Here is a 26,657-nt window from a genome sequence, read left to right as displayed (position 1 = left end):
TTGTCATGCATCAACTTTGGAGTCATGGTGCAATCGTACTCTTGACAGTAATGTAGAAGCCACAAATATCACTGAAAATAGCATTTTTTTTATTTGTAATATAGCTTGTGCACACTAGTATAGATGAACAATACTTGATCAGATCATGTACCTAAACGCAAAAAAAAAAAAGTGAATGAAAAGAAAAGAATGGAGTACATATGGATCTTAACTTTCTGAGGCAGATGACCCTTTTCCACCAAGGGTCTGAATTATAGCTTCCAAAACTTTAATGTCACTCTCTCTCTTGTATATTTCCTCTTGCTTAGCACGCAGCTCTTCCATGTGTAATTGGAATACCTCTGCAATGACAAAAATGCTAACTTGCTAAGCATATATGGTAGACTGGCAAATATATCATTGTAAGGTTATCTGTCATGGTCTCAATGTGCGATACAGACTGATAAATATCATTCCAAAAATCAATTTCAACATGATATATTCAAAGGTATGGTACCCAAATACCTTACAAAAATGTTGTATCTTGTTGGATACATAAATTGTTATGTATATAGAGACCTAAAGGTGCAAAGCACCCGCATCATATCCAATAGATGCAGATCTTATAATTCTGTTTTTATTTACATCTTTCCTTCTTTCATAAGAATCTCTCTCTATTCATGGAAGTATGCTGTACTGCTTACTCTTATGAATTTGCTGCTTGCCCATAGGCATTAACATTCCTAGCCACATAGAAGTGATAAACGAAACAGGCTTAATGGGCATGAGATAAAGTTCAGAATATCATACTTGTGGTGTTCTCAATCTCCCTTGTGACCTCTTGTGCATGTAATTCAGCAGCTTTCTGTGCAGCCTCAGCCTGTCGTTTTTCTGACCTAGCATGAGCAGCAGCTGTAATTGCAGCATCAAGTTCACGTTCTAATGTCTCAACCCTTTGTTCAAGTGCCTAATCCCAAAAAATGAATATTGTCTTTCACAAAAACAGTATATGGAGCTATAACAATTGGTTGCAAAAATGGCTCGACCCACATTTGAAAAATTGAACACAGGCAGACACAACATAATCTATTTCAAAAATTAGTGTCACTGCTTTACCACAAATAATGACTAGACTTGTTCACGGGTCGGGCTTTGCCCCTAATATTAACAGAATATATTCAGGCCCAAGCCCAGACTGACCATCAGGCCTAGATCTTGAGTCCAAGCCCAGCCCTCGTATAAAGCCCAAAGCCCAACTAATAAATTGGGCAAGAAGATTTTTTTCATTTTGACTCAATAACAAAATTGATTCATTTATATTAAACGACTTCAAAAGCCAAAAATTCTGAAAGATCTCAGTATGGCTTGAGAAAAGAGAAGAGGAACAAATGAAAATATATAATATATATTTTTTATTATATAAAATAGGGTAAAATACAAAAACCTCCCCTGAAGTTTCTGACAATCATAAAAACCTCCCCTTTAGTTTAATTTTAACAAATACCTCCCCTGAACTTTTGAGAAATTTGACAAAAACCTCCCTTCTGTCACTTTCTTAGACGGAAAGCATTAGACTGATGCACCAATTTCTTCTAAATACCCATTCTACCCTTTTATAAATTATTTTACATACAAAATTACTGAAATAAACCTGTTTTTTTACTTGACAAAAATCCCCTTTTAACGATCATCTTCTAATGTTTTTGTCGAATTAAAACATGGTTATTCAGTAATTTTTATGTAAAATAATTTATAAAAGGGTAGAATGGGTATTTGGAAGAAACTGCTACATCAGTCTAACATTTTCTGTCTGGGAAGGTGAAGGGAGGTTTTTGTTGAGTTTCTCAAAAGTTCAGGGGAGGTATTTGTTAAAATGAAACTATAGGGGAGGTTTTTAAGATTGTCAGAAATTTCAGGGGAGGTTTTTGTATTTTACCCTATAAAATATAATAAAAGAGTCAGGCCTAGCTTGGGCCCAGACCAGGCTTTTTTGAGAAAGCCCAAGCCCGGCCCGCAATAGAGTTGGGCCTAGTGTTTTGGGCCCCAGACCGAGCCCATAAACCTAAAATTTTGTCCAAGCCCAACCAAGAGCAGGCCAGGTCAAACCAGCCCATGAACAGGTCTAATAGACTCGTAATGACTATAAAGTCCATTACTTGTATTCTGCAAAACCTTCAATCAAGAATCATTCTGCAACCTTTTCCTAGTTACTATCAAGTTGGATGATGATGTAAACTACAGAATGGAGTTGCTTTTTGGTACAAGTATCTCTCAATTTTGAAAGCATCAGCAAGGCTAAACTGCAATACAGAAAGAACCAACCCACACTGAAAAATATATAAAAAAAAAACCTAAGAAGCAGCATCAAGTTCAATTGTCCTACTTTGATGAACTAGATATTCAGATCCCACATAGCTGGAGATGATTTGGAATTAAGTTGCTGACTCTCAACTATTTGGACTTATCTTCTTGTCTTTCCATGAAAAGTTCTTCCAGATTAGGTAATTTACCAAAGATTTTTGTAGGAATTTATTTTGTATTTTGATATGAGAAAAGATAATTAGTAGGTTAATGCCTTCTATAGCACGATAAGAAATTTTTTATAAAAGGAAGGATCCCCTGGCAGTATTTGGGACAAAGTAAAGGACTTGTGACTCATTAGCTCTAACTGGAGGTATTCACATATCCATGATAAGAAATTATTTGTTTGAAATTAAAGAGGTCTTCACATGCATGATTTTCCATCCCATCAAATACTCATGAACAATTGACAGGTTTAATAAAAAAGATCTTGCAGTAATCCCATTGAATGAAAGAAGGAAAAGCCACTTGGTGAACTGAAACTACACATGCAATCTCAAAGAACAAAGTGGTCTAGATATTGGGGAAATTAGAGACAAGGACTAAAACCTGCTTGTGAAATGATACTGGAGTTTAGAGACTGCAGGCTCAATATCAACTCAGGCAATGCTTATTTTCTATCATCATAATATGTTTGCCATGGATTATAATAGAACCATGACATTCATGGTAAGGGCCATGGTGGTTTCTTTACAGGTATGCCCATACCCCACCCCCATCAAGCACATCAGGACTGGATCCAGATACTTCGTAAGGGTTATCCACCAAGTTAGCCATACCCATGCCAGGTCCATTATTTACTTTCATCATTTAAAAAAAATCATGGGATATTCCACAAGAGCAACAGCATTCTGGAGCATTTGATGAGAAATAAACGCAAGAATATTTGAACAAAGAAGAAGTCAAACTATCATTGATCTAATCATGGTGAGAGTGGCAAATGGGTGATGACAGGGAATAAGTTCAAGAGCGTTATCATGAACTCTATCATTCCTTTTTTTTTTTTCAGTAACAATCAACTTTTATTAATTGATCAGAAAAATAGCAGATTACAGTGGATAATATGGGCAGCTAGCCTCAGCTAAACGCCTGTGAAACCCTTCAGCTACAACTCCCCCTTAGGATACAAAACCCCAAAACATCAGTTTTCTTGCTGCCCTTTGCCTTGCTAAACCATCTGCAATACAGTTAGCAGATTTGTACACCCAAATCACCTCAGCTCCCAACTCTGCATTAGAGTTCTAGTTTCCCATGACATATGTTTGTGCTTCTCCAATCCTTATTGTCATGAACTCTATCTTGAGGAATTGGCAAATGATAGCTGGTTTTCCACTGAGGAGACAGCATAGAACCGTTGAATAGGTTGGTCCAGAAATGGGCAAGATAAGATTTTAACTTTGCAGCAGCCCAGGTAGCAATTTGCCTTCTGGGATAGGTGGAATCTTTAGAGATGGTGCTGGGATATCTTACTAAGCTACTCACTGAAGGAACTTCCCTTAAGGCAGAATTGCTCACACTTCTTCAATGATGGAGAATAGCCTTAACTTCAGGCTGGGATGAGTTTGGAAGAATAGGTTGTCTATGGGTGATTAGTTGGCTGTCCTCAAATATAGATGTTCCTTGATCCCTTTGGTTCTTTTTATAGAAGCAAAGGCTTTTTTTTTTTTTTTGATAGGAAACAGTAACTTTCATTAGATAAAAGCATAAGAAACAACTGTCACCTTCCAAAGTAAAAGGTGACCCCTGAATAACAAAAATCTTACAACACTGCACAAAACAAAAACTCCCGATTCACCCCCTATTTTGTTAGGTAGTCAGCTAAAGCATTTGCTGACCTCCTAGACCAATACACTTTTGCATCCAGCTCCCTTGTGAGGCTCAATTATTCCCTTACCTATTGTCTAAGGGACCACATTCCCAAACTGTTTGATTGCAGCCATCCTACTACTAATTTTGAATCCCCCTCCACTTCCAACTGTTGGAAACCCAATTGCTTGGCCCATCTGAGCCCCTGGAGGAGCGCCAAAACTTCAGCTCTAAGTGAGTCCCCCACACCTATTGGGCCAGAATACAGAGCTAGGATTTTTCCTTCCACGTCTCTAAACACACCCCCTATTCCAGAAGGTCTGGGGTTCCCAATAGAGCTGCCATCAAAGTTCAGTTTGACATGACACTGCAAAGGTGGAGACCAAACTGCTTGTATGGTAGGTGATGAAGTAGAAGATCTTGCTAAAATATAGAAGCAAAGGCATCATGACTGCTTGTTCAGGAGAGCTCCAAACTGCAAATAGTTTATGCCTTAGCAACTAGCAATGGATGGTGATTCAACTGATATTCCTTGAGGGGGATGGATCTTGCTGTCTATCATGCTTATTTATGGTCAGCCTAGTATGGTTTGCCCTTGTCCCATTTATTCCAAACACTAAGACAATGGAGCTTTCTCAAAATCCTTTACTAGTAAAGCTAATGGTCATTATTTCTGATAAAACAATTTAAGTGTTAATGTTTATCATAATAAACTTGTGTGCATACACACAACATTTTCCAAGAAACATACTGTACTTTTTACGTGGGTCAGAAGGGTGCAAATGGGTTAAGCTGATTCCCTTGCCAAACAAGGGGCTTTTCAGGCAGCAACTATTTTGGGCTTCTGTAACTTGGGATTGAAAGTTGTACTATTTGGGGATGAAAGTTAGGAATGACACTCCCATCACCAAGTTGTACTAATTTCTGTTAATGAAATATAACAAAATAAAATATATTTCTGCTGATCATTAAAAGAAAAAAGAAACATACTGTACTTTTCAATAATATGGAAAATAGACATTCTTTTTTATATACCTCTTCTAATTCAAAATATACTTTTATTTGATATACCATAAACATATAAAATAAGCCAAGATTTATATCCCAAACTTTGTAAACGAAAGCATGTTGAACACTAATACATATTTAGCTGATTCTTTACCTTATTGTGTTTGTTCGACCCAATTTTTACTATATTCTTTGTTTTAGGTATCAAATTGTAATCGTAATTTCTTCTACCATATTTAAGTTGTTTGCATATTCACTATGGTATTTATCCTCTATAGATTTCAGAATTCGTATAATCATATATTACTAAGCTAACTAGATTAATTCCTAATAGGGTATTAGTTTGTTGGTCAAATTAAATTGGTTATTCACTGGATTGGACACTTTGTTCCCAGAATCAACTAACCAGGGGCAGGTACAATACCTAACTTGGAGCCAAGTACCCACTGACTACTAGCACCCCTAGATTTAGGCAACTTCACTAGCAAACCTTAATTGGAAGTCTTCCCTCATCTTTATGGGTCAGATTTGTCTAATATTGTTCCATCTCAACCTTGGCCATATTTTCCCTTCCTTTCCTCTCTTGGAATTTTGGATTATCAAGGGATTATGTGAGGAAGTTGCTTAGCTTCTTCTAGAATCTATAGAATGCTGATATTTCCTTTGTGTAATTAATTCAAGAATGTAGATCTTTAATCATAAGTGTTCCAATGCTCTACTTAAAGCGTTACTTTTGACTAACTCTATATTCCTAAAAAAGTAGTTTTGGAAACAAGCATTCCTTAAGTCAATAACTTGTTTAGTAGTCATCATCATCATCCAAGCCTCATCCCAACTATAAGGAGTCAGCTACATGAATCCTGTTTCACCAATCCATTCTATTTAATGTCATATCCATTGTTAAATTATCAGTGCTTAAATCATTTCTTACTACTTCTACCCATGTCCTGTTTGGTTTACCCCTATCCCTTCTAGCCCCTTCAACTTGCAGCAAATCACTTCTTCTTAAAGGTGTTGTTGATGGTCTTCTATGCACATGGCCAAACCATCTTAGTAGGGGTGTTCAAATTCGGTTGATAAACCGAAAACCGAACTGAACCAAACCGAATAAGCAAGTTCGGTTTGGTTAATTTGGATATCGGTTTGGTTTTTTCAGTTTCGGTTCGGTTTGGTTGAGATTTTCAACCGAACCGAAAACTGAATTAGTGTTTATTTAATGAAGTGTATTAAATGTTTAATGTGATCTATTTAATACTTTATGTTAATTAATTATTATATTTCCCAATGACAAATTTGGCGATTTCCCATTGGGCTTTAATTGTTTGTGAACAGCTTTTAATTAATAATTGTTAATTAAAACCTAGAATAATCATTAATTGTTCATTAATTATTAATTGTTTTTGAAAAATGCCCAATTCGCCAATTCCCCATTGGCATAGAGCTTTGGGCATAGCTTTTAATTAATAATAGCTAATTAATTAAAACCATTGGGCTTTGGGGCATTCTAACTTTTAATTAATAATAATAGTCAATTAATTAAAACCATTGGCTTTTGGGGCCACTTTAACTTTTAATTAATAACACTTATTAATTATAAATGTTATAATTCAGGTCTGCCTTAGAGTTCGGCCTGACTGAGTTCAGTTATGTAGAAGAAGAAAAAGTGATAAAGAAAGAGAGAAAGAGAGAGAGAGAAGAGAGAATTCTGGTTCGAACTGAAAGAGTCAACCTGACTTCTCCCAGTCAGCCAGCAAGTATTTATATTATTATTAAAACATAACTAAAAAGACCTATGTGCCTTTACTTAAGTTAAGAGCACATGTTTCAACACAACATTACAGATCAGCAACATCAATCAAGGTATAAAGACAGAAATACCCCTACGCTAACACTCCCCCTCAAGCTAGTGAGCATATATCATATACTCCCAGCTTGTTACATATGTAGTCCACTCTTCCCCGACTCAAGCCTTTTGTAAATAAGTCAGCCCACTGATTTCCTGTATTAACATGTGTAGTGTCTAGTTCTCCATTCAGCACCTTCTCCCTCACAAAGTGACAGTCAACCTCAATGTGCTTGGTTCTTTCATGAAACACTGGATTAGAGGAGATATGAACTGCAGCCTGATTATCACAATAGAGCTTCATTGGAGTGTTAATGTTGTACCCTACTTCCTGTAGAAGGTTCCTTAGCCACACTAATTCACAAGCGGTATGCGCCATAGCCCTATATTCTGCTTCTGCACTGCTTCTTGCCACAACCGTCTGCTTCTTACTTTTCCATGTCACCAGGTTACCTCCCAGAAACGTGCAATAGCCTGTAGTAGACCGCCTATCAGACATAGAACCGGCCCAATCAGCATCAAAATACCCTTCTATTTCAAGTTTTCCCCCACTCTTGTATATCAAACCGCGACCCGGGGCCCCTTTTAGATACTTCACAATTCTCAAAACCGCATTCCAATGAGGAATCAGAGGTTTTTGCATGAACTGGCTTACCACACTAACTGCAAATGAGATGTCTGGTCTGGTAATGGTTAGGTAGTTCAGTTTGCCCACAAGTCGCCGGTATCTGCCAGGGTCTTCAAACACTTCACCCATATCACTGCTTAGCTTGGTATTTGTGTCCATGGGTGTTTCAGCTGGTTTGGCACCCAACAAGCCTGTTTCTTCCAGCAAATTAAGCACATACTTCCTCTGGCACAGATTAATCCCATACTTGGATCTCGCTACCTCTATCCCCAAGAAGTATTTCAGTTTACCCAGATCCTTTGTCTGAAAGTGATCCTGCAGATAAGTCTTCAGCCTGTCAATACCAATGTTATCATTCCCAGTAATAACAATATCATCTACATACACCACCAACAGTATTTTTCCTCCCGGAGAGTCATGACTAAAGACAGAATGGTCAACTTTGCACTGTTTCATGCCAAACTTCTTTACCACCTCACTAAACCTACCAAACCATGCTCGAGGAGACTGTTTAAGCCCATATATAGCCTTCCTTAGTCTGCACACCTTACCATCCTCCCCCTGAGCAACAAACCTTGGAGGTTGCTCCATGTAGACCTCCTCGAGTAAGTCACCATGCAAAAAGGCATTCTTGATATCAAGCTGATATAGTGGCCACTCATACATGGCTGCAAGAGAGATCACAACATGAACTGACCCTATCTTAGCAACCAGTGAGAAGGTCTCTATGTAGTCAATGCCATAGGTTTGGGAGTACCCTTTTGCAACTAATCGTGCTTTCAGACGTTCAACACTACCATCAAGCAGATACTTAATCGTATAAACCCACTTACAACCAACAGCTTGCTTCCCAGGAGGAAGAGCAGTGAGGTCCCAAGTATGATTATGATGAAGGGCTGAGAGTTCTTCTTCCATGGCACGGCACCACCCTGGAGAGGCAAGGGCTTCCTGGACATCTTTAGGAACAATAACTGATGATAACAAGGTAACAAACTGGCGATGGAAAGCGGAAAGGTGAGTAAGAGAAACATAATTAGAAATGGGATGAAGGGTGCAAGTACGTTTACCTTTCCGCAAAGCAATGGGTAGATCAATCTCAGATGCTAAGTGGGGGTCTGGTGCCGGATCCGTCAACGGAGATGTAGCCGGAGGAGTAGTAGCTAGTGCACGTGGGCGATGTGTATACACATGACGGATAGGTGGGCGTTCAACAGGTGGTGGCACCGGAGGCAAGGATTTGGTCACGACTGGAACAAAGGGAGGAGGATCGACAACGAGAAGTGGAAGAGGAGGAGGTGATGAGGAGGAAGAAGCATCACTAGACCCCAAAAAGAACGGAGTAGACTCAAAGAAACTGACATCAGCACACACAAAGGACCGTCGAGAACCAGGATGGTAACACCTATACCCTTTCTGGGTCTGAGAATAGCCAAGGAAGATGCACTTGAGAGAACGGGCATCAAACTTGTCGTTCCCAGGACCCAGATTATGGACAAAACAGACACACCCAAAAACTCTCGGCGTAAGAGGAAACGGAGACAAAGTGGGAAACAAGACCTGAAACGGAAACTGACCATCAAGGATGAACGTGGGCATCCGATTAATCAGAAAACAAGAGGTAAGCACTGCATCACTCCAAAAAGGTTTGGGAACATGCATGTGATGCATTAGGGATCTTGCTGTTTCAAGGAGATGGCGATTCTTTCTCTCAGCCACCCCGTTTTGTTGTGGGGTGTAGGTACACGAGGTCTGATGTATAATGCCGTGTTGGTCCAGGTATTCCTAAAATGATGAGGATAAATATTCGCGGCCATTATCAGAACGAAAAACTTTGATGTGGGTACCAAATTGGTTACGAATTTCAGCATAAAATTTTTGAAAAATGGTAAACAATTCACTTCTTTCTTTCATTAAATAGAGCCACGTCATCCTTGAAAAATCATCCACAAAAATGACAAAATATCTGTATCCATTATATGACATTACTTTATAAGGACCCCAAACATCTGAATGAACTAAAGAAAAAGGACTCGACACACGGTTATCAACCCTAGAACTAAAGGGAACACAATGGTGTTTCCCAAACTGACACGACTCACAATCCAAAACAGAAAGCTGACTCAAGGACAGAACTAAGGACTTCAAGACTTTGAGCGACGGATGACCAAATCGGCAGTGCCTCTGGAGAGGAGAAAGAGATGACTGGAGAGCTGTTGAAGTTCTACCACCACCATCGTCAAGATAATACAGTCCACCTGCTTCATGCCCTCCACCAATCTTCATCCCCGTCTTGAGATCCTGAAAGACACACATAGAAGGGTAAAAGGTAATGGAGTAGTTAAGTGATTTGGTCAGCTTACTAACAGACATAAGGTTAAAAGGCAATTTAGGAACATACAGAACTGATGAGAGGGATACAGGATCTAGGTCAACATTACCAACACCACAAAATGAGGATGTGGAACCATTAGCAAGGGTAACAGATTGTGATGTTGAGCAATGAGATAAGGAGGAAAACACACCTGAAGTTCCAGTCATGTGATCGGAGGCTCCAGAGTCAATGATCCAGGGATTGGGTGTAGATGCCAGACAAGCCATACCTGAGTGAGCAAAAGTCGTCGTGTTTTGCTGTGATTGGATAAACCTCTCATATTCATCATGGGGAACACTCACCATCTCCTTCATGGGACCATCTGTGGATGTAGGAGGCAACTGGTCAGATGAATGATTCTCCTGTCTAAAGCTGGAACTTGAGTCACCGGTCGCGGCATGATTGGCCCAGGTTGAGGGAGGAACCATGTAAATCATAACAATAGTTGATGGTATGTCCATCCATACCACAATGAGTGCACTTCCTCGGGCCTGAGCTACGTCCTCTACCACGGGCTCCCCCTGAATCTCTGCTCCCAGTACGACCACCACCACGATTATAAGTAGACCCACCATTGCCACTTCAGCCATATGCAGAACCACTACCAACACCATGGCCAGACTGAGCTCCCCGAGCTCCACCTCTACCACCACGGCCTCTCGATGCAGCAAAGGCAGATCTATTTGAGATATTAGAGTTCTCAGTAGATCCGATAGAAATCCTCCGAAGTTGAGCAAATACCTCTTCTAGGGACGGAAGAGCTGATCCCCCTAATATCTGAGCCCGTACTAGTTCATATTCAGACTTTAGTCCCACCAAAAATCTAGTCACATAAGTTGCTCTCTCTGTTGTTGCTGAATCTTGACATCAGAAGTGAGAGGATGATAGACATTCAACTCATTACGTATGTTCCTCATGTTGGCATAGTACTCCTCAAGACTCTGATTGCCCTGTTGCAGATTAAAGTACTCTTGATAAAGCTGATAAACTCTGGTTGTATTGTCCTGCCCCGAATACAATTTCTTCGCATGGTCCCACACATCTTTGGCAGTTTCAAGGAACATGAAGTTCACACTAATCCTGGGTTCCATACTGTTCCACAACCATGTGATGATCTGAGCATCCTCTTGCTCCCAGTCTTCATACTCATGAGAGTCAGAGGAGGGTTTCTCCTCTCTGATGTGTTTTACCTTCTTCTTTGCCTTCAGAAAGACTTCAACGGATTTAGCCCAAGGCACATAATTCTCTCCATTTAACTTAATGGAGGTCATCTAAACATTCAGGTAGTCTGTAGGCACCATCACACTAGGTTTATAATCCTTATTGTCTCCCATTATGTTATCACCAATTCTGCACACTTGCTGAATTCTATTATCACTGAGATCTGCACACTACACACCACTAGGTCACACCTGTCACACTGATTGCAGCACTAATTGTTGCTGGAATGTGTGCTCTTTACACCACAAACCCTACTCCTACAACCTGAAATCTCACCACTATATGATCATATCTCTTCCTTCAAAATGCACAAAGAAACCAGCATAAACCCTAGCACTTACTGGCCGAAACCCTAGCAAATGGTCTGAAACACACCTCCTATTTAATCCATAACAGATATCATGCACTGAAATCCCTTACCTTATCGCTGAAGTAACACCCATGCGAGCAGGAGAGCAGTCCACACACAACAGCCACACACAGTTCGGCCCTCTATTCTTCCTCTACTAGGAGAGGGCGATCTCAGAAATCACAGCAACCGACCACATACGACCTGACTGGAGGCATAGAGACCCCCAAGGGAAGAAGGCGATCACTCCTTTTCAGCCCTTTCCCTTATCTCCAATCAAACACAGGAAAAAATAAGAAAACCCTAGATAGGGTGCGCAGAGAATGAACCCTAGGCAAGCAGAAATCTAGGCAGATTTAACCTAGCTCTGATACCATGTTATAATTCAGGTCTGCCTTAGAGTTCGGCCTGACTGAGTTCAGTTATGTAGAAGAAGAAAAAGTGATAAAGAAAGAGAGAAAGAGAGAAAGAGAGAAAGAGAGAAGAGAGAATTCTGGTTCGAACTGAAAGAGTCAACCTGACTTCTCCCAGTCGGCCAGTAAGTATTTATATTATTATTAAAACATAACTGAAAAGACCTATGTGCCCTTACTTAAGTTAAGAGCACATGTTTCAACTCAACATTACAGATCAGCAACATCAATCAAGCTATAAAGACAGAAATACCCCTACGCTAACAATAAATTATGTATTAGTTGTTGATCAGTGTTTGTCATTTATGTGGAATTAGGGCCTAACCAAACCGAACCGAACCGAACCAAATTCGGTTAGGGTCGGTTCGGTTCTGAACTCTAGTTCGGTTCGGATTGGTTGGAGAAAATGGTTAAACCGAATAGTCAGTTAGGTCCTCGGCCTAACCGAACCAAACCAAACTGACCGGTTCTACACCCCTACATCTTAGTCTACTTTCTCTCATTTAATCACCTATTGGAGCCACTTCTAGGTTCCTTCAAATGACTTCATTTCTGATCCTAGCCTCTCTAGTTTTCCCATTCATCCATCTCAGTTCTCAGCAATGCTTTTCTGCCACACTTGTTTTATGGACATGTTTCTCAACCACCCAACACTCCGATCCATACAGCATAGCTAGCTTTACAACTGTTTTATAAAATTTTTCTTTTAATCTAAGTGGTTTTGCCTATCAAATAAACTCCAGATGCACCCCTCCGTTTTGCTTTTTGGGCAGCATCCTCTCCAATCCCTCCCTTGCCCATAGAATTAGAGTAGGACAGGAAAAATGGAGAGGTGCATCCGGAGTTTTGCTTTTTGGTTTACCGCACCCCTCCATTTTGCCCATCCTACTCTGAATCTATGGGCAACATCCTCTTCAACCTCCCCCTTGCTATGAATTATCAAACCAAGGTATCAGAAAAGGTCACATTAAGTTTTCTCTTGGTCTCCAATCCCAAGTGTACCCTACTTTGCACTCCTATTACTATTAAACTTACATATCATATATTCTGTTTTAGTCCTTATTTAAAAAAAAAAAAATCTTGTTTCCAAGGCATTTGTCCACAAGATTAATTTTACATTTAATACTTTAGTAGTTCATCAATTAAAACAATGTCATCAGCAAACAAGATGCACCATGGGACCTCCTCCTGAATATGCCAATTAATCATTATGTATGATCTGGGTTTCACAACCTCAGACCTGGGATCAGATCCCATCTTCAGATTCTTTATAATGACCACTGGCTGACTTGCCCATCAAAGAGAAAAAGTAACTGCTTAGGTTTTTATGAGAAAAAGAAATAATACAAACTTGCTCCAATTTATTAAAAAAAAAAAAAAAAACTAATGCCAAATATTATGCCCAGCCCAGCAATGAAGAGTTCATCAAAGAAATACCAAGGCAGAACTCAGCAAGGAAGAAAATCAGTTTGCACATATTAGCAAGATATATTTCCTTGTTAATGTGACAACTATTGAACTTTTCTGTATATTCTATGCTTACATTTCATAGAGAAGGCTTTCATTGGAACATGAATGCATCCATATTATATGGAACTCTTTGAAACCAGGGAGGTTGAAACTTGAAACCAATTCAAGATGCAATAAGAACCCTTTCCTTAGCCAATTTTATGGCAAGTGAATTTGTAATTCTTATGCTAATATTTGGGAACCAATTGTAAATTTGTAATGCATGATAAATTCAATAAACTCAATAATAAACTACTTGTTAGTGCTGTTTATATTGGTTTATACTTCTATATTTAATGTGTTCTCTATTTGCATTGACTTATACTTCCAAATTTATTCCCCTGCACAATATCAACTATTGCACTATTTATAATATAAAACTATAACTATAAAAGTATAAAATATCAAAATTGAAAATTAAAATACATCTGCAAAGCCCCAGAAATACCATATTTGTTCAATATCACTGAATCTAACACCTTGACTAAAAAAAGGTTTAGCTCCTTGTCCAAGTCTTGAGAGAGAGAAAGAGAGAGAGGAATCTTATTCAATTCAATAAGTCAGGGAGAATCTCCACCAGTCTACTTATTGGAATGATAGATGCTTTCTTACAATTAGTATTTCCCTCAATAGACCATTTTTTTACATTGAAAATTGTTTAGCAGCACGATGAATATATTTGCAATCTTCCCTTGCAAACAACCAACAATAATTAGTATTTCCCTCAATAGACCATTTTTTTATGTTGAAAATTGTTTAGCAGCACAATGAATATATTTCCGATCTTCCCTCATAAACAACCAACAACAATTTGCATCCAGGCTTACATAGACAGCCTACCATATTGTAGATTAGCATAGATCATAACAAGGTATATCATCTGAGCAACTGCATTACAAAACTTGCATAATCTCAGATGGAGGGACAGTTAGAACTGAATCTTTATGTAGAGAAGATGGGCCAAATGGCCCAAAGGCTGTTATTCTATGTTATTTATATTCTTGTCTGTAATGGGCCTTATTCTGGGCCCATCCTCTTCTATACTGTGTTTTTGTAATTTCTTGCCCAACCAAGGGCCTCTCTTGTAATTACTCAAGAATTAACTTAATAAAATTGTATTAGAGTGTTAGAGGGAGAGTTCAGTTTTCGAACCTCTCATCCTCTAACTCTCCTTGCCGCCAGCTCTCTCTCTCTTCATCTTCACCAACCTTCTCATCTGCTTGCCTTTTCTGGTTTTCATCTAATCTTACACAGTCCCATACTTCGAAGGGTTGTTTTTCAACTTGGTATCAGAGCAGGCCTGAGCTTGGCGTGGCTCTCATGTGGGTATAGTCCAGCCGACTACATGAGGGTGTTCTAGGGCTGGAAGTTTAGACTCATTCGCCTGATTCATGGAGGTCATTGGAGGGTGCCCAAGACTCTAATCGCTTGGAGAATAGTTTGGTGACCAGTAAGAATCAGAGAGGACTGTTCGGCCTGATTTGAAGCTCAAATCAGAGATTGATAAAACTGTAAGTTGCTTCAGTTATTACTGGGTTATATTTCTGATTTGGGGGGGCTGTTAAAGAGTTCGAAACCCTCTAAATCTGGTCAGCTATTCGGCTGTTGGTGACCTGATTTAACTCAGAGATTTCTGGGTTGGTTTCTCTTCTTGTTGGATTGTCAAGTGGCCGAAACTTGTTTGGACTCAGTGGTACGAGTCTCTACTTCAGTTCAGTTGCTTCTTGGACTTATATGGACTGCTCCTGAAGTGGTTCTTACTAGGTGACAGTGGGGTGTTCACTGCTGCATACATAGTGTTCGTAAAAAGGCCTCTTAAGTGTTGTGGACTGTGTTCTTGCTCTCTTTAGGGCACTTATTGTTGGGAACCTAGAATCCCTAACTAAAAAGGTACTCCAATCGGGTACACAGTGTTTGGAGGTCTGCTGCTTATCTCTTGAAGGCTGAATCAGGGCCTTCTTCTTCTTGGAAGAGCTGCCACCAAGCTTGGTTCTCACGGCTGTCAGGTCTGAACTGGCCTTGTGAGTTGTTGTGTTTGTTGCCGATTTAACTCAATCTGAGTTCATCAACAATCAATACACTAGTGGAAGTTGACCGAAACCCTAATTGAAGCTTTTACGTGATGGACTCCTCAGATATTGAGAGTAAGGGTGTTGCTGAATATGAACATGCTTTGGGAACCCCTGTTGATTCTTTGTTGACTGTGACCACAGTTAAATTGGATGGAACCAACTATCTGGCATGGTCACAATCTGTGAAAATTTATATTTGTAGTAGAGGAAAGTGGGGGTTTATCTCCGAGAGCAAGAAGGCTCCCCTAGAGGATGATCCCTCTTATGAGAAATGGATGCAAGAGAATTACACCGTTATTGGGTGGCTCGTGAATTCAATGCAGCCACAGATTAGTCAACATTATCTGTGGATGAACTCAGCTAAGGAAATCTGGGATAGTGTCGCAGAAACTTACTCCCAAAAACTAAATGTAGCCAGAGCCTATAAACTGAGGAGTGATGTGAAGAATTTAAGACAGGGGGAGAAATCCCTTGAGGTATACTTCTCAACCTTGAAATCTCTGTGACAATAAATTGATCTAATAGAGGCTATGACTTGGGATACTTCCAATGATGCAGAAACCTACAGGAAATTAGTTGAAAGAAACAGGGTTTTTGAGTTCCTAACTGGACTAAACCCTAAATATGACATCACAAAACAAAATATTTTATCCAAGGAAAGTGTCTCATTGTCACAAGCATATGCTTTGGTCAGCAGTGAAGAAAGCAGAAGACAGGTACAGGTTCAAGGGGTTGGCACTAATGATCACTTTGCAAATATGGGGGTTAAACCCAAAGGAGTTGTAGGGGCTCCTAGTGGCTCTGGAAAGAAGGAGGTTGTATGTGAATATTGCAAAAAGCCAAAGCACACCAAAGACAAGTGCTGGAAATTACATCCCGGTCTTGTTCCTGTTCGATTCCAAAAGAAACATGATGGTAGAAAGACAGGGAGTGCAAATGCAGCCACTGGTACAGATGTTGAAGTTGAGTCTGCCTGTGTACAGTTGGCGGCCATGAAAGTTGAGTATGAAAAGTTTGGGAAGATGATCAGTCATCACGAAGGTGTAACTTCACTTCCAACCCTTCAGAAAGTCCAGCCACCTCTGCATTTGCTCACTCAAGTATAAGAGCTTATGCTAATCATGCAACCACCTCAGGTAATCTTAAGACCCCTTGGATCATAGACTCGGGTGCTTCTGATCACATGACCAACCTTTCCACTTTGTTTGTTTCATATGATTTGCTTCCTGGTCGTGATAAAATCACCTTAGTCGATGGCTCTCTTGCTTCTATTTCTGGCAAGGGAATTGTCAAGGCTACAGACTCCTTACTCCTATCTTCCACTCTTCATGTACCTAGATTAAATACAAATTTGTTATCTGTAAGTAGCTTAACCAAGTCATTAAATTGTTGTGTAACCTTCTTTCCTTCCCACTGTGTTTTTCAGGATCTGGAGTCTCGAAAGGTGATTGGGAGTGGCCATGAAACAAATGGAATACACTTGCTCGACACTCCTGGACAATGCCTTGATCAGCCTAGGAATGTTGCTTTTGGTTCTACCTCTTCAGAGTCTGCCAGTCGAATTATGTTGAGTCATTGTCGTTTGGATCATTTTCCTTTTTCTGCTTTAAGTCATCTATTCCCTGAATTGTTCAAGGGAATTAGTGTGTCCAGTCTTAATTGTGAATCGTGTCAGTTATCAAAGCATTGTAGAAACAATTACCCTTTGAGCAATAAAAGATCTTATTTTTCCTTTTAATATTGTGCACTCTGATGTGTGGGGGCCTTACCACTTATCCTCTATGGGGGGCTACAGATACTTCATCCTGTTTATTGATGATTTTTCTTGATTCACTTGGATATTCCTAATGAAATCTCGTGATGAAGTTCCAAGACTTGTGAGGCAATTTCATGAATTTGTTTTAACCCAATTTGATACCAGGATTAAAATTTTCAGATCTGACAATGCAAAAGAATATTTTGAAAAGAACTTATCCTCGTATCACTCTGACATGGGGGTTATTCATCAAAGTTCCTGTGTTAGAACCCCTGAACAAAATGGAGTTGCTAAAAGGAAAAATAGGCATATTGTTGAAATTGCAAGGAGCCTATTGTTTGCCTCACATGTTCCTACAAGATTTTGGGGTGATGTTGTTCTCACTGCTACCTACCTCATAAACTGTATGCCATCCAGGGTTTTAGGGTTTAAATCCCCCTTCAGTCTTCTTCATCCAGACAATGACCTCTTCCCTATTCCTCTTCGTGTGTTTGGTTGCACCTGTTATGTACACATTCCAAGTGCCCAGAGACATAAGTTTGAACCAAAAGCCCACAAGTGTATCTTCCTTGGTTATTCCCCCACACAGAAGGGTTATTGTTGTTTTGATCCAAAGACTGGCACTCGATATGTCTCAATGGATGTTACCTTTGATGAACTTTCTCCTTTTTATGGTTCCTCTCAGGAAGGACATTGTCCACAGGGGGAGAGTTTGTCACAAGTGTTTGCTCTTCCTCTCCCTATCCCAGTTGAGTCTCTTGATGAGCCTGTGTCCTCTCCAAATGAATCAAGGGAGGATCAGTCACTCCATTCTCCTTGTCCTAATGCTCCTATCTCTTTACCTCCTCGTCCTACCCACAATCCCAAGGTGTATCAAAGGCAAAGATCCAGGAATGAGCAGGTTGTTTCCCTTACAACAAGTGAGCCTCATGCACTTCCAATCACAGATGAAACAACAGGTGTTGTTTCAACCCCTTTGGAACCATCTTTCCTGGATCTTGATGTTCCCATTGTTGTTAGGAAAGGAAAACGGAAGTGCACTGCACACTGCATTTCCAAACACCTTTCTTATGGTCTGTTTTCTCCTTCATACTTTGCTTATCTCTCTTCAGTTGCTTCTAATCCTATTCCCAGGTCTGTGTCAAAAGCTCTTGAGATTCCAGAATGGAGAGATGCCATGAAATCTGAAATGGATGCTCTACACAAGAATGATACTTGGGAAGTGGTGGATTTGCCTGAAGGGAAGGATCCAGTTGGTTGCAAGTGGGTCTTTACCATTAAATATCGGGCTGATGGGACTATTGAGAGGTACAAGGCCAGACTATTTGCAAAAGGCTATACACAGACGTATAGAATTGATTATCTGGAGACCTTTGCACCTGTTGCTAAGATGACATCTGTGAGGGTTCTCTTATCTCTAGCAGCTCACTTTGACTGGCCCCTTTATCAGTTGGATGTAAAGAATGTGTTTCTGAATGGTGACTTACATGAGGAGGTTTATATGTCTCTCCCTCTAGGAATGTATGGAAGTGATATGCAAGGAAATGTATGCAAATTGAAGAAATCCCTTTATGGACTCAAACAGTCTCCTAGAGCATGGTTTGAGAAATTTAGAGCAACACTTGTTAAATTCGGTTATGCTCAGACACAGTATGATCATACCCTTTTTGTGAAGAGAAGTGGATCTTTGGCAGTATATCTCATTGTGTACGTTGATGATATTGTTGTGACTAGTAATGATGCCTCAGGAATTCGTGCTCTTAAGTCTTTCCTTCGTACAGAATTTGAGATTAAGGACCTGGGAGAGTTGAGATACTTCCTTGGCATAGAAGTTGCTAGATCCAAGGATGGGATTCTTATCTCCCAAAGGAAGTATGTCCTTGACTTGCTTTCTGAAACTAGGAAGATGGGTGTTAGACCATCTGCAACTCCTATTGATACGAGTAACAAACTTTCTGCTTCAGATGGAACAATGTTGGAAGACAAAGGGGTCTTTCAGAGACTTCTTGGGAAACTATTGTACCTATGCATGACTCGGCCAGATATTGCATATGCTGTCAATTGTATTAGCCAGTTCATGCATGCTCCCCGAGATACTCATATGGCAGCCGCAAAACGAATTCTGTGTTATTTGAAAGGCTCTCCAAGAAAAGGAATTCTGTTTACCAAGCATGGTCATCTGAAACTTGAAGCTTATACTGTGTTATTTGAAAAGCTCTCCAAGAAAAGGAATTCTGTTTACCAAGCATGGTCATCTGAAACTTGAAGCTTATACTAATGCTGACAGGGCTGGAAATATTGATGACAGAAGATCTACTTCAGGGTATTGCAGTCTGGTAGCTGGTAATGTTGTCTCTTGGAGGAGCAAGAAACAATCAGTTGTGGCCCGATCCTCAGCAGAAGCAGAATACAGAGCCATGGCACATGGAGTCTCTGAACTGTTGTGGCTAAGGTCATTGATGGAGGAACTTGGGATTGATCATGACAAGCCAATGATGTTGTACTGTGATAATCAGGCCGCCATCAACATTGCCCACAACCCAGTACAACATGATAGAACTAAGCATATTGAAGTTGATAGACACTTTATTCGAGAAAGAGTCTCTTCGGGTGAAGTGTGTCTCCCTTCATCACTTCTGAAGGACAATTGGCAGATTTTCTCACCAAGGGCATTCCCAAGGCAAGGCTTCAGCATGACACTGGCAAGCTGGGCATGATTAACATCTATGCTCAGCTTGAGGGGGAGTGTAGAGAAGATGGGCCGAATATAGGCTGTTATTCTATGTTATATTTATATTCTTGTCTGTAATGGGCCTTATTCTAGGCCCATCCTCTTCTATACTGTGTTTTTGTAATTTCTTGCCCAACCAAGGGCCTCTCTTGTAATTACTCAAGAATTAGCTTAATAAAATTGTATTAGAGTGTTAGAGGAGAGTTCAGTTTTCGAACCTCTCATCCTCTAACTCTCCTTGCCGCCAGCTCTCTCTCTTCATCTTCACCAACCTTCTCATTTGTTTGCCTTTTCTGGTTTTCATCTAATCTTACACAGTCCCATACTTCGAAGGGCTGTTTTTCAACTCTTTACTTGTTGTGGATCCATGAACCTTCCATTGATAATCTCTATCCAAATGGATAGGCAAGTCTAGGTTGGATTTACAGAAATTAACCTAGCGTAGTTAGATGCTTTCATGGGGAAAAGAAAACATCCCAATGGGGAGACGTTTTCCCTTGCATTCGGAGGCAGTCACATAAAGAAGAAGCAACAGCAGTCATTTAAAATTTCCAGGGGCTTGACCTTCAGGTGGAAGTTGTTCTTTCAAAGCAAATTTAAATCATTTTTTCTCAGAAGCAGAGGACAGTGGAGTCCAAGACAGGGTTAACTTTTTGCAAGCTTGCCTACTTGGATGAGTGATAATCCAACCGTTAGTGCAAGGAGCTTACAAAGATGGGTGAATAATCCTGACAGTGCCTGACAGGAGTAGGAGTCCACAAAATCGATGAGAATTTATGGCTTTTCATTCTGCAGAAGCTTGGAAAATCTTAAACATTGGCAGCAGGTACTTTCGCAGCACACTCCTTCACCTAGAACCCTGATCAGATAGCTTTGGATCATGATCAAAGGTAGAAGACATAAACGGATTTGTTTGGATCAGGGTTTCTGACCTCCCTCTGTGTTTTTAGAGCTCAGAGGTATCCAAAAAGATCGGTGACCTTTGCAGGGGATTCATAGAAGTCAATGAGTCACCCTACTACAAGTGGTCTATGGAATGTATCAAAGTCAAAGTAAGATGGATTAGTCTTCCTCCTTCATCAGTAAACCTAATTGCAAATGGAGTTATGTACATCATTACCATCTGGCCGGAAAGAATGGCTATTCTGGAAGACATTTCCTCAGCAATGGTGGTAGACAAGGATATTGTCCATAAAAGATTGGCTGGCTGGGCGATTGAAAAGGACATCAATCTAGCAATAGAGAAAGAAAGAGAAAGGGAGATCTCTTTACATGTAAAGGATGGTGTGGATTTTCAACCACTCCAGAAGCTTTCTGACAAGGAAGGGGACGATGGTTGGGTTACAGTGAAAGGGAGGAAGAAGAAAAGGCGTGGTTGTTATCACAATCATTCAAGGATTGGGAGATCGAAGGGTCATGAAGAGACCTCAAGCATAGAGAAGGGGGCTTTCAAATTTCAAAAATAAACAACTTTCTACCAGATGCTGCTTCCAGATACAGATTCTCTTTTCCTAGTAAGGATATTTGGTTGTTTGTTGGCCCCCCAAAAGTGAAGTTCTTTACCTAGGTAGCAGTGTGGTAGAAATGCCTAACCAAGCAATTGCTCATGAGAAAAGGTATAAGTCTGCCTGATACCCTTTGCCATTTGTGCTAGGAGAAGAGGAGACAGCCAGTCATATCTTTCTTCATTGCAAATTCACCTATAAGATCTGGATGTTCTTCATTAAAGCTGTTGATGTTCAGGGATGTTTACCAGCCACTGTTCAGGATTTGCTCAATGCTTGGAAGGTTGTTGGGATGAGTAGGACAGGTTGTTATCCTAGTCTGCAATTCTCTTGGCTGTTCCGTGGTTGGTTTGGTTGGAAAGAATCAAAGAAACTCAAGAACCTTTGAACAGAAGAGTAACCCGGTCGAGAAAATGATCACTGGTGTAGTGAAGGCTCTAAGACAATGGTTATCAGTCTCTCCTCTTTTCAAGGACAGTGTTCTCTCCTCCGCTTTTTTGGCTGTTAACTGTTTTGGGGAAATCTGAAATCCTATCTAAAGAAAGTAAAATGGCATAACTTTTCTTTTTTTGAACAAACTATTGCGCTATCTGTGCGCCATGGGTGGGGGGAAGCCCCATGACATGCCACCGCTCCCCCCCCCCCGAGTCATAATTTTAAGGAGCCATTTTGAAGGCATTCGGAATGAAATTAACTCACTTTGTCCTAACATGGTTTATCAATGTATAAATATAAGTTTATCATCTAAGATAGAATCATCAGCAGAAAGCTAATAATAACAAAATATAAATGAATTCATTTCCTAAAATTCTACATGACAGCAGGACCTCGCTTGTATGTTTTTTAATGCTTCCATGATGACTCCGCTCTAGATTAGCATAATGAAATGATTTCATTCCATGTAGTCTTCAAAATACCAAAAAGTTAATCACAAAGATCTGTTGTTTATGAGGAAGAAAACAATATGATCACAATATTGGTCTAACTCAAAGTTTATCACATCAACAAAAAAGAAAACATACATACCCAAGAACATAATATCCTCACTCAGAACTTCTAAAGAGGATTATTTTTTAGGGTGAATTGCTAAAACCTCCCCTGGAGTTTGGTAATTGCAATCACCTCCCCTAAACTTTTTGCCACAGTTGCAAGTAGACCCCCTATGTTAGAATCCTCTAACAAAAAGCATGCAAATGTCTAAAATACCCATGCAATTACTACCGAAGATAGTTTCTACCAAAAATAATAGAAGCTTTATAAACAACAAGAAAAAATAGAGAATTCAAAGTTGCAGCTTCACCTTTGATTGATTGATATGAAGGGTTAGAAAATAATTGAATTTCAGAAAAGAGATTGGAAGGGCTTGGGCTAGTGATTCATATGAGGAGAAAATTTGGAAAATAAACATTTTGGTCAAAAGTAACTGCATGGGTATTTTGGACATTTTCATTCCTCTTTTTAGAGAATTCTAACAAAGGGGATCTACTAACAACTCTGTCAGAAAGTTTAGGGGAGGTGGTTGCAATTATCAGACTTCAGAAAAGGTTTCAGCAGTGGTCAGAAACTTCAAGGGAGGTTTCAGCATTTTACCCTTTTTTTAAACCCGAAGTGAACAAAATAAACTATCTCAGACTCATTTCCAGTTTATACATGAACAAATACAATGGAAACCCTTGAATCAACCAATAGACAAATCAAATGATCTTAACCCATTTATAACATCTATAGCTCAGAAAAAACAAGTAAAACCCAGTAGCCCCTCCCCTAGCTACTTAAAAATAACAAAAAATAACAATAACAATAAATTATAAAAGTAAAATCAGCCAAACTTTTAAGGATGAATTCCAAGAACTCAGTATGTTACCAATCAAAAAGAAAAACATTAACCAAACTCACCCAAGCATACAAGTTATACGTAGTAGAGAAAAAGACAGATAAATAAGCATGGAGTAGAAGAAACCTATATTGTAAATGAGTATGCCCAAAACCCAAACAGAAAAATTAGAATACCTTGATGATACGAGCCTGCTCAGAGCTCAGCGATGCTTTGGCAAATGTTTCCTCGTCTACAAAAACAGCCTTCTTCATTAGGAGTTTCTGTAATGAATCAAGATTGGCTCCCATCTCTGACAAATTTACAATTGATGCACTCCATCTCTCGTTGCCCTTTTCCTTCTCTTCCATCTTTCTTGTGAACTAGTGTTGAACTCTAATCTAAGCAGCTGTCAATTTAATACATAGGAGAGTTACTTCTACAGAAGGTTCTTTTTTATCAGTAACTGTTAAATCCATTTACTGAATTTGGAAATGTATTATAAATATGTACATATGTGACAACTTACAAGAACCCCAATAAGGTGGCTAGCCTTGGCTAGCCATCTTATTCCTGGTTATACACAAGGACTACAAAATTTCCCCCTGAGGTGTGAGGTCCTATACCCCAATATATTTGCCTTCAGTTTACCCCAAATTTTTTGCTAGTCCATTGGAAACAGTGTTGGCTTCATATAGGAGTCCACCTGTATGGTGTCTTCAACTCCATTGTCAGCTTTATGGTTCCCCTCATTATATGCCTATATTTCAATGGTCATGCTTCATTATTTCTTAGTCATCCTATGATCACATGTGAGTCTCCTTCGATAAATATGTCCTTTTTTATAAGTAAAGAGAGAACATCTATTAATGATAGTCAGGAAAATTACAAGGAACCAAAGAGAGGTGCAAGGTGCAACCTCTCATAAGAAGTAAAACAATATTATAACTGTTGCAATCAATATGTCATTAAGAAGTAGATATTGCCATGTAGAACAACCAATATTTCAGCCCTATTTGAATCACCTGTCCTGATTGGACCAGAATATAGATATAGATTATTATCTTCCCAATTTCAGAACAGTCCCTCTATTCCGGATGGACCTGGATTCCCATGCTACATTCATCAAAATTTAGCTTGGTCATGTTTGGGCATGGAGGAGATCTGCAAACATCTATCTAAATACATTCTGATCCAAATAAACTGGATTAGAAGATCTGCAAACAGCATGGCTGATGGTTTAGCTAAACAAGGAATTCAGAGACAATCCATGTTCTGGGCTTAATATTGGGATGGTTTCTTCTAGGGCTTGTTGTTTCTGCCCACAACTTCTTGTTGTATTTCACCATTTTAATTTAATGAATCAATTTGTTTGTGTTGCTGATAAAAATAAAAAAAATGTTTGGGCATGGAGGAGACCATTGTGGGTTACTTCTAAAGAAGTGCTTAAAATAATGTAAGAGAAGTGCTAAATGCATGTTCTTATATTATTTTTCACTAGTACATATTGTCTTAACTTTGTTCCTCTTTATTAGTTTAGATTTTTTCCTCTTGGCAATGGCTGAGACTTTTAGATTAGTCACAAATTTAAAACTTAAAAGCACATGCATTGTGTCAACTAAGGTTAAATGCAACCAAATTTTCTCTGTGAGCTTACACTACCTGGGATTTCATTATCTATAAATTTCAAAAAAACTAACTAATAACAAAGACATTAAGAAAATAAGCCCCATAAAATTAAGATTTATGAAGGCCCTTTGAAGTTAAGGCAAACATAATTAGCTCTGGATTAATTAATACTCTGAGCTCAAAGAACCAAAAATTAGCATTTTTTAGAACATATAAGACTTGACAAGTTTTTTAGATAAGTTAAGATAAACAAAGACTTGAAAAGCAAGATGTTCGAACTACAAAGTAGAATGCTTGATCTAAAATATCAACATTTCTTCAACTTCGTTAACTGATCCACATAAAGGGGCCTGGCTTTAATAGGAATAGACATTTATATAGAGATGTAAATAAGGCATACCTAGCAATTTAGCATAGATATAACACTCTCAGTGTCTCCCTCACTCACAGCAATGTGTACACCTTCCACTCTTAGGAGTCTGAATCAAACTGCAAATTTCACATAAAATTCAGGTATTACTCTTCAATATCAAATAAATGAATGAACCTCTGCTTAATTTGGAACTTACATGTCTTACACAACTGAGATAACCTACTAGAACGAGTATAAGCTCGTAAAGAGAGCATAAGAACATAACACAGGGAACCAAGAACAAGGAAGGTATTGATAAGAAAAAAAAATGTAAATTATCCAGAAGCACAAATTGATCTGGGGGTTAGTCTCTCTGGGAAGGTCCTGACATTTAGCTGAGATAAGAACTTTAGCATCTTGTTTTCCACTAAAAATAATGAACAGATAAAAGTACCAAATTATTTATCAACAAAAAAAAGTACCAAATTGAACCAGGTATTAAAGAATGTGATTTCTTTTCGACAAGTAAAACAGTGTGTTTACCCTTTAAAAACACAACGAACCTTGTAACGCACTTGGAGGAAAAAAAAGATCAACCTACTGGAATATGATTCTAGTGCATTCAAGTAAGGGAAATAAACAATTCTTAAATTATTGGTAAGCGATACTGTATTACAAACAATTCCAACATTTTGGGCAGTAAAATAAATAGAAGGGAAAAACAACCTCTGCTAAATGAAAAAAAGAATACAGACGGCCTCTCTGAATTTCGAGGATCCTCTGCTACTCGCCACTACTGGACATAAGGAATTAAAAGGAAAGGCTTTAAATTGTTTCTTTTTTATTTTGTGAAAGCATGAAAATCGAAACTGCAATCCATCAACAAATTACATAGTTCTTATTCTTCGATAACTATTACTAGATCAATAATCAGTTTCAAACAGAATAAATTAAGCGAGGGGAATTTAAAAAAAAAAAACGTAATCTGAACAGAAGACTACATCACATCAAACAATTCAACATTTCTTAATCTACCGCCATCAAACGTAGGCAATAAAGGATAAATTGAAACTACAGATTTCTTCGATCTTCATGCTCTTTACAGGACGATACGAGATTAAAGAGGAGAAGTGCTGGGAAGAGGGTTCGTACGAGGGAAGAAGAGTGACTATGACAGTTGCTGACCGCGAGGTGGAAAACTGGACTGACTGCCGGTGCTTTTCCTTTTCTTGTTCTCTTTTTTTGGGTAAGCTACAATTTTTCCATATACCCCCACCCCCCGGGGGTTACGTCACTTCACTACCTAAACTT

At 39.2% G+C, this 26,657-nt stretch overlaps 1 protein-coding gene across 4 annotated transcripts; it reads right to left on the bottom strand.

Annotated features, from left to right (window-relative positions):
- Positions 1 to 68: 68 nt before the first annotated feature.
- LOC104597921 (tropomyosin) lies at positions 69 to 26,657 on the bottom strand. 4 transcript variants are annotated; one of them, XM_010259711.3, is made up of 5 exons: positions 26,499 to 26,657; positions 25,395 to 25,483; positions 23,563 to 23,774; positions 790 to 946; positions 69 to 341 (listed from the first exon to the last, which is right to left on the bottom strand). In XM_010259711.3, exons 3-5 carry the CDS (start codon positions 23,734 to 23,736, stop codon positions 208 to 210), a joined length of 465 nt encoding a protein of 154 aa, XP_010258013.1. In that variant the 5' UTR covers positions 23,737 to 23,774; positions 25,395 to 25,483; positions 26,499 to 26,657; the 3' UTR covers positions 69 to 207. The 4 variants fall into 4 exon arrangements, with proteins under 4 accessions (XP_010258013.1, XP_088759218.1, XP_088759221.1 ...); XM_088903092.1 differs by lacking the exon at positions 26,499 to 26,657 and adding an exon at positions 26,422 to 26,473; XM_088903095.1 differs by lacking the exon at positions 26,499 to 26,657 and adding an exon at positions 25,564 to 26,374.

The sequence above is a fragment of the Nelumbo nucifera genome, chromosome 4 (genome assembly GCF_055504915.1).
Source record: "Nelumbo nucifera cultivar China Antique chromosome 4, China Antique-T2T, whole genome shotgun sequence".
Lineage (NCBI taxonomy): Eukaryota > Viridiplantae > Streptophyta > Magnoliopsida > Proteales > Nelumbonaceae > Nelumbo > Nelumbo nucifera.
Note: the sequence above shows the minus strand (reverse complement) of the source record. Positions and strands in the feature narration are given on the sequence as shown.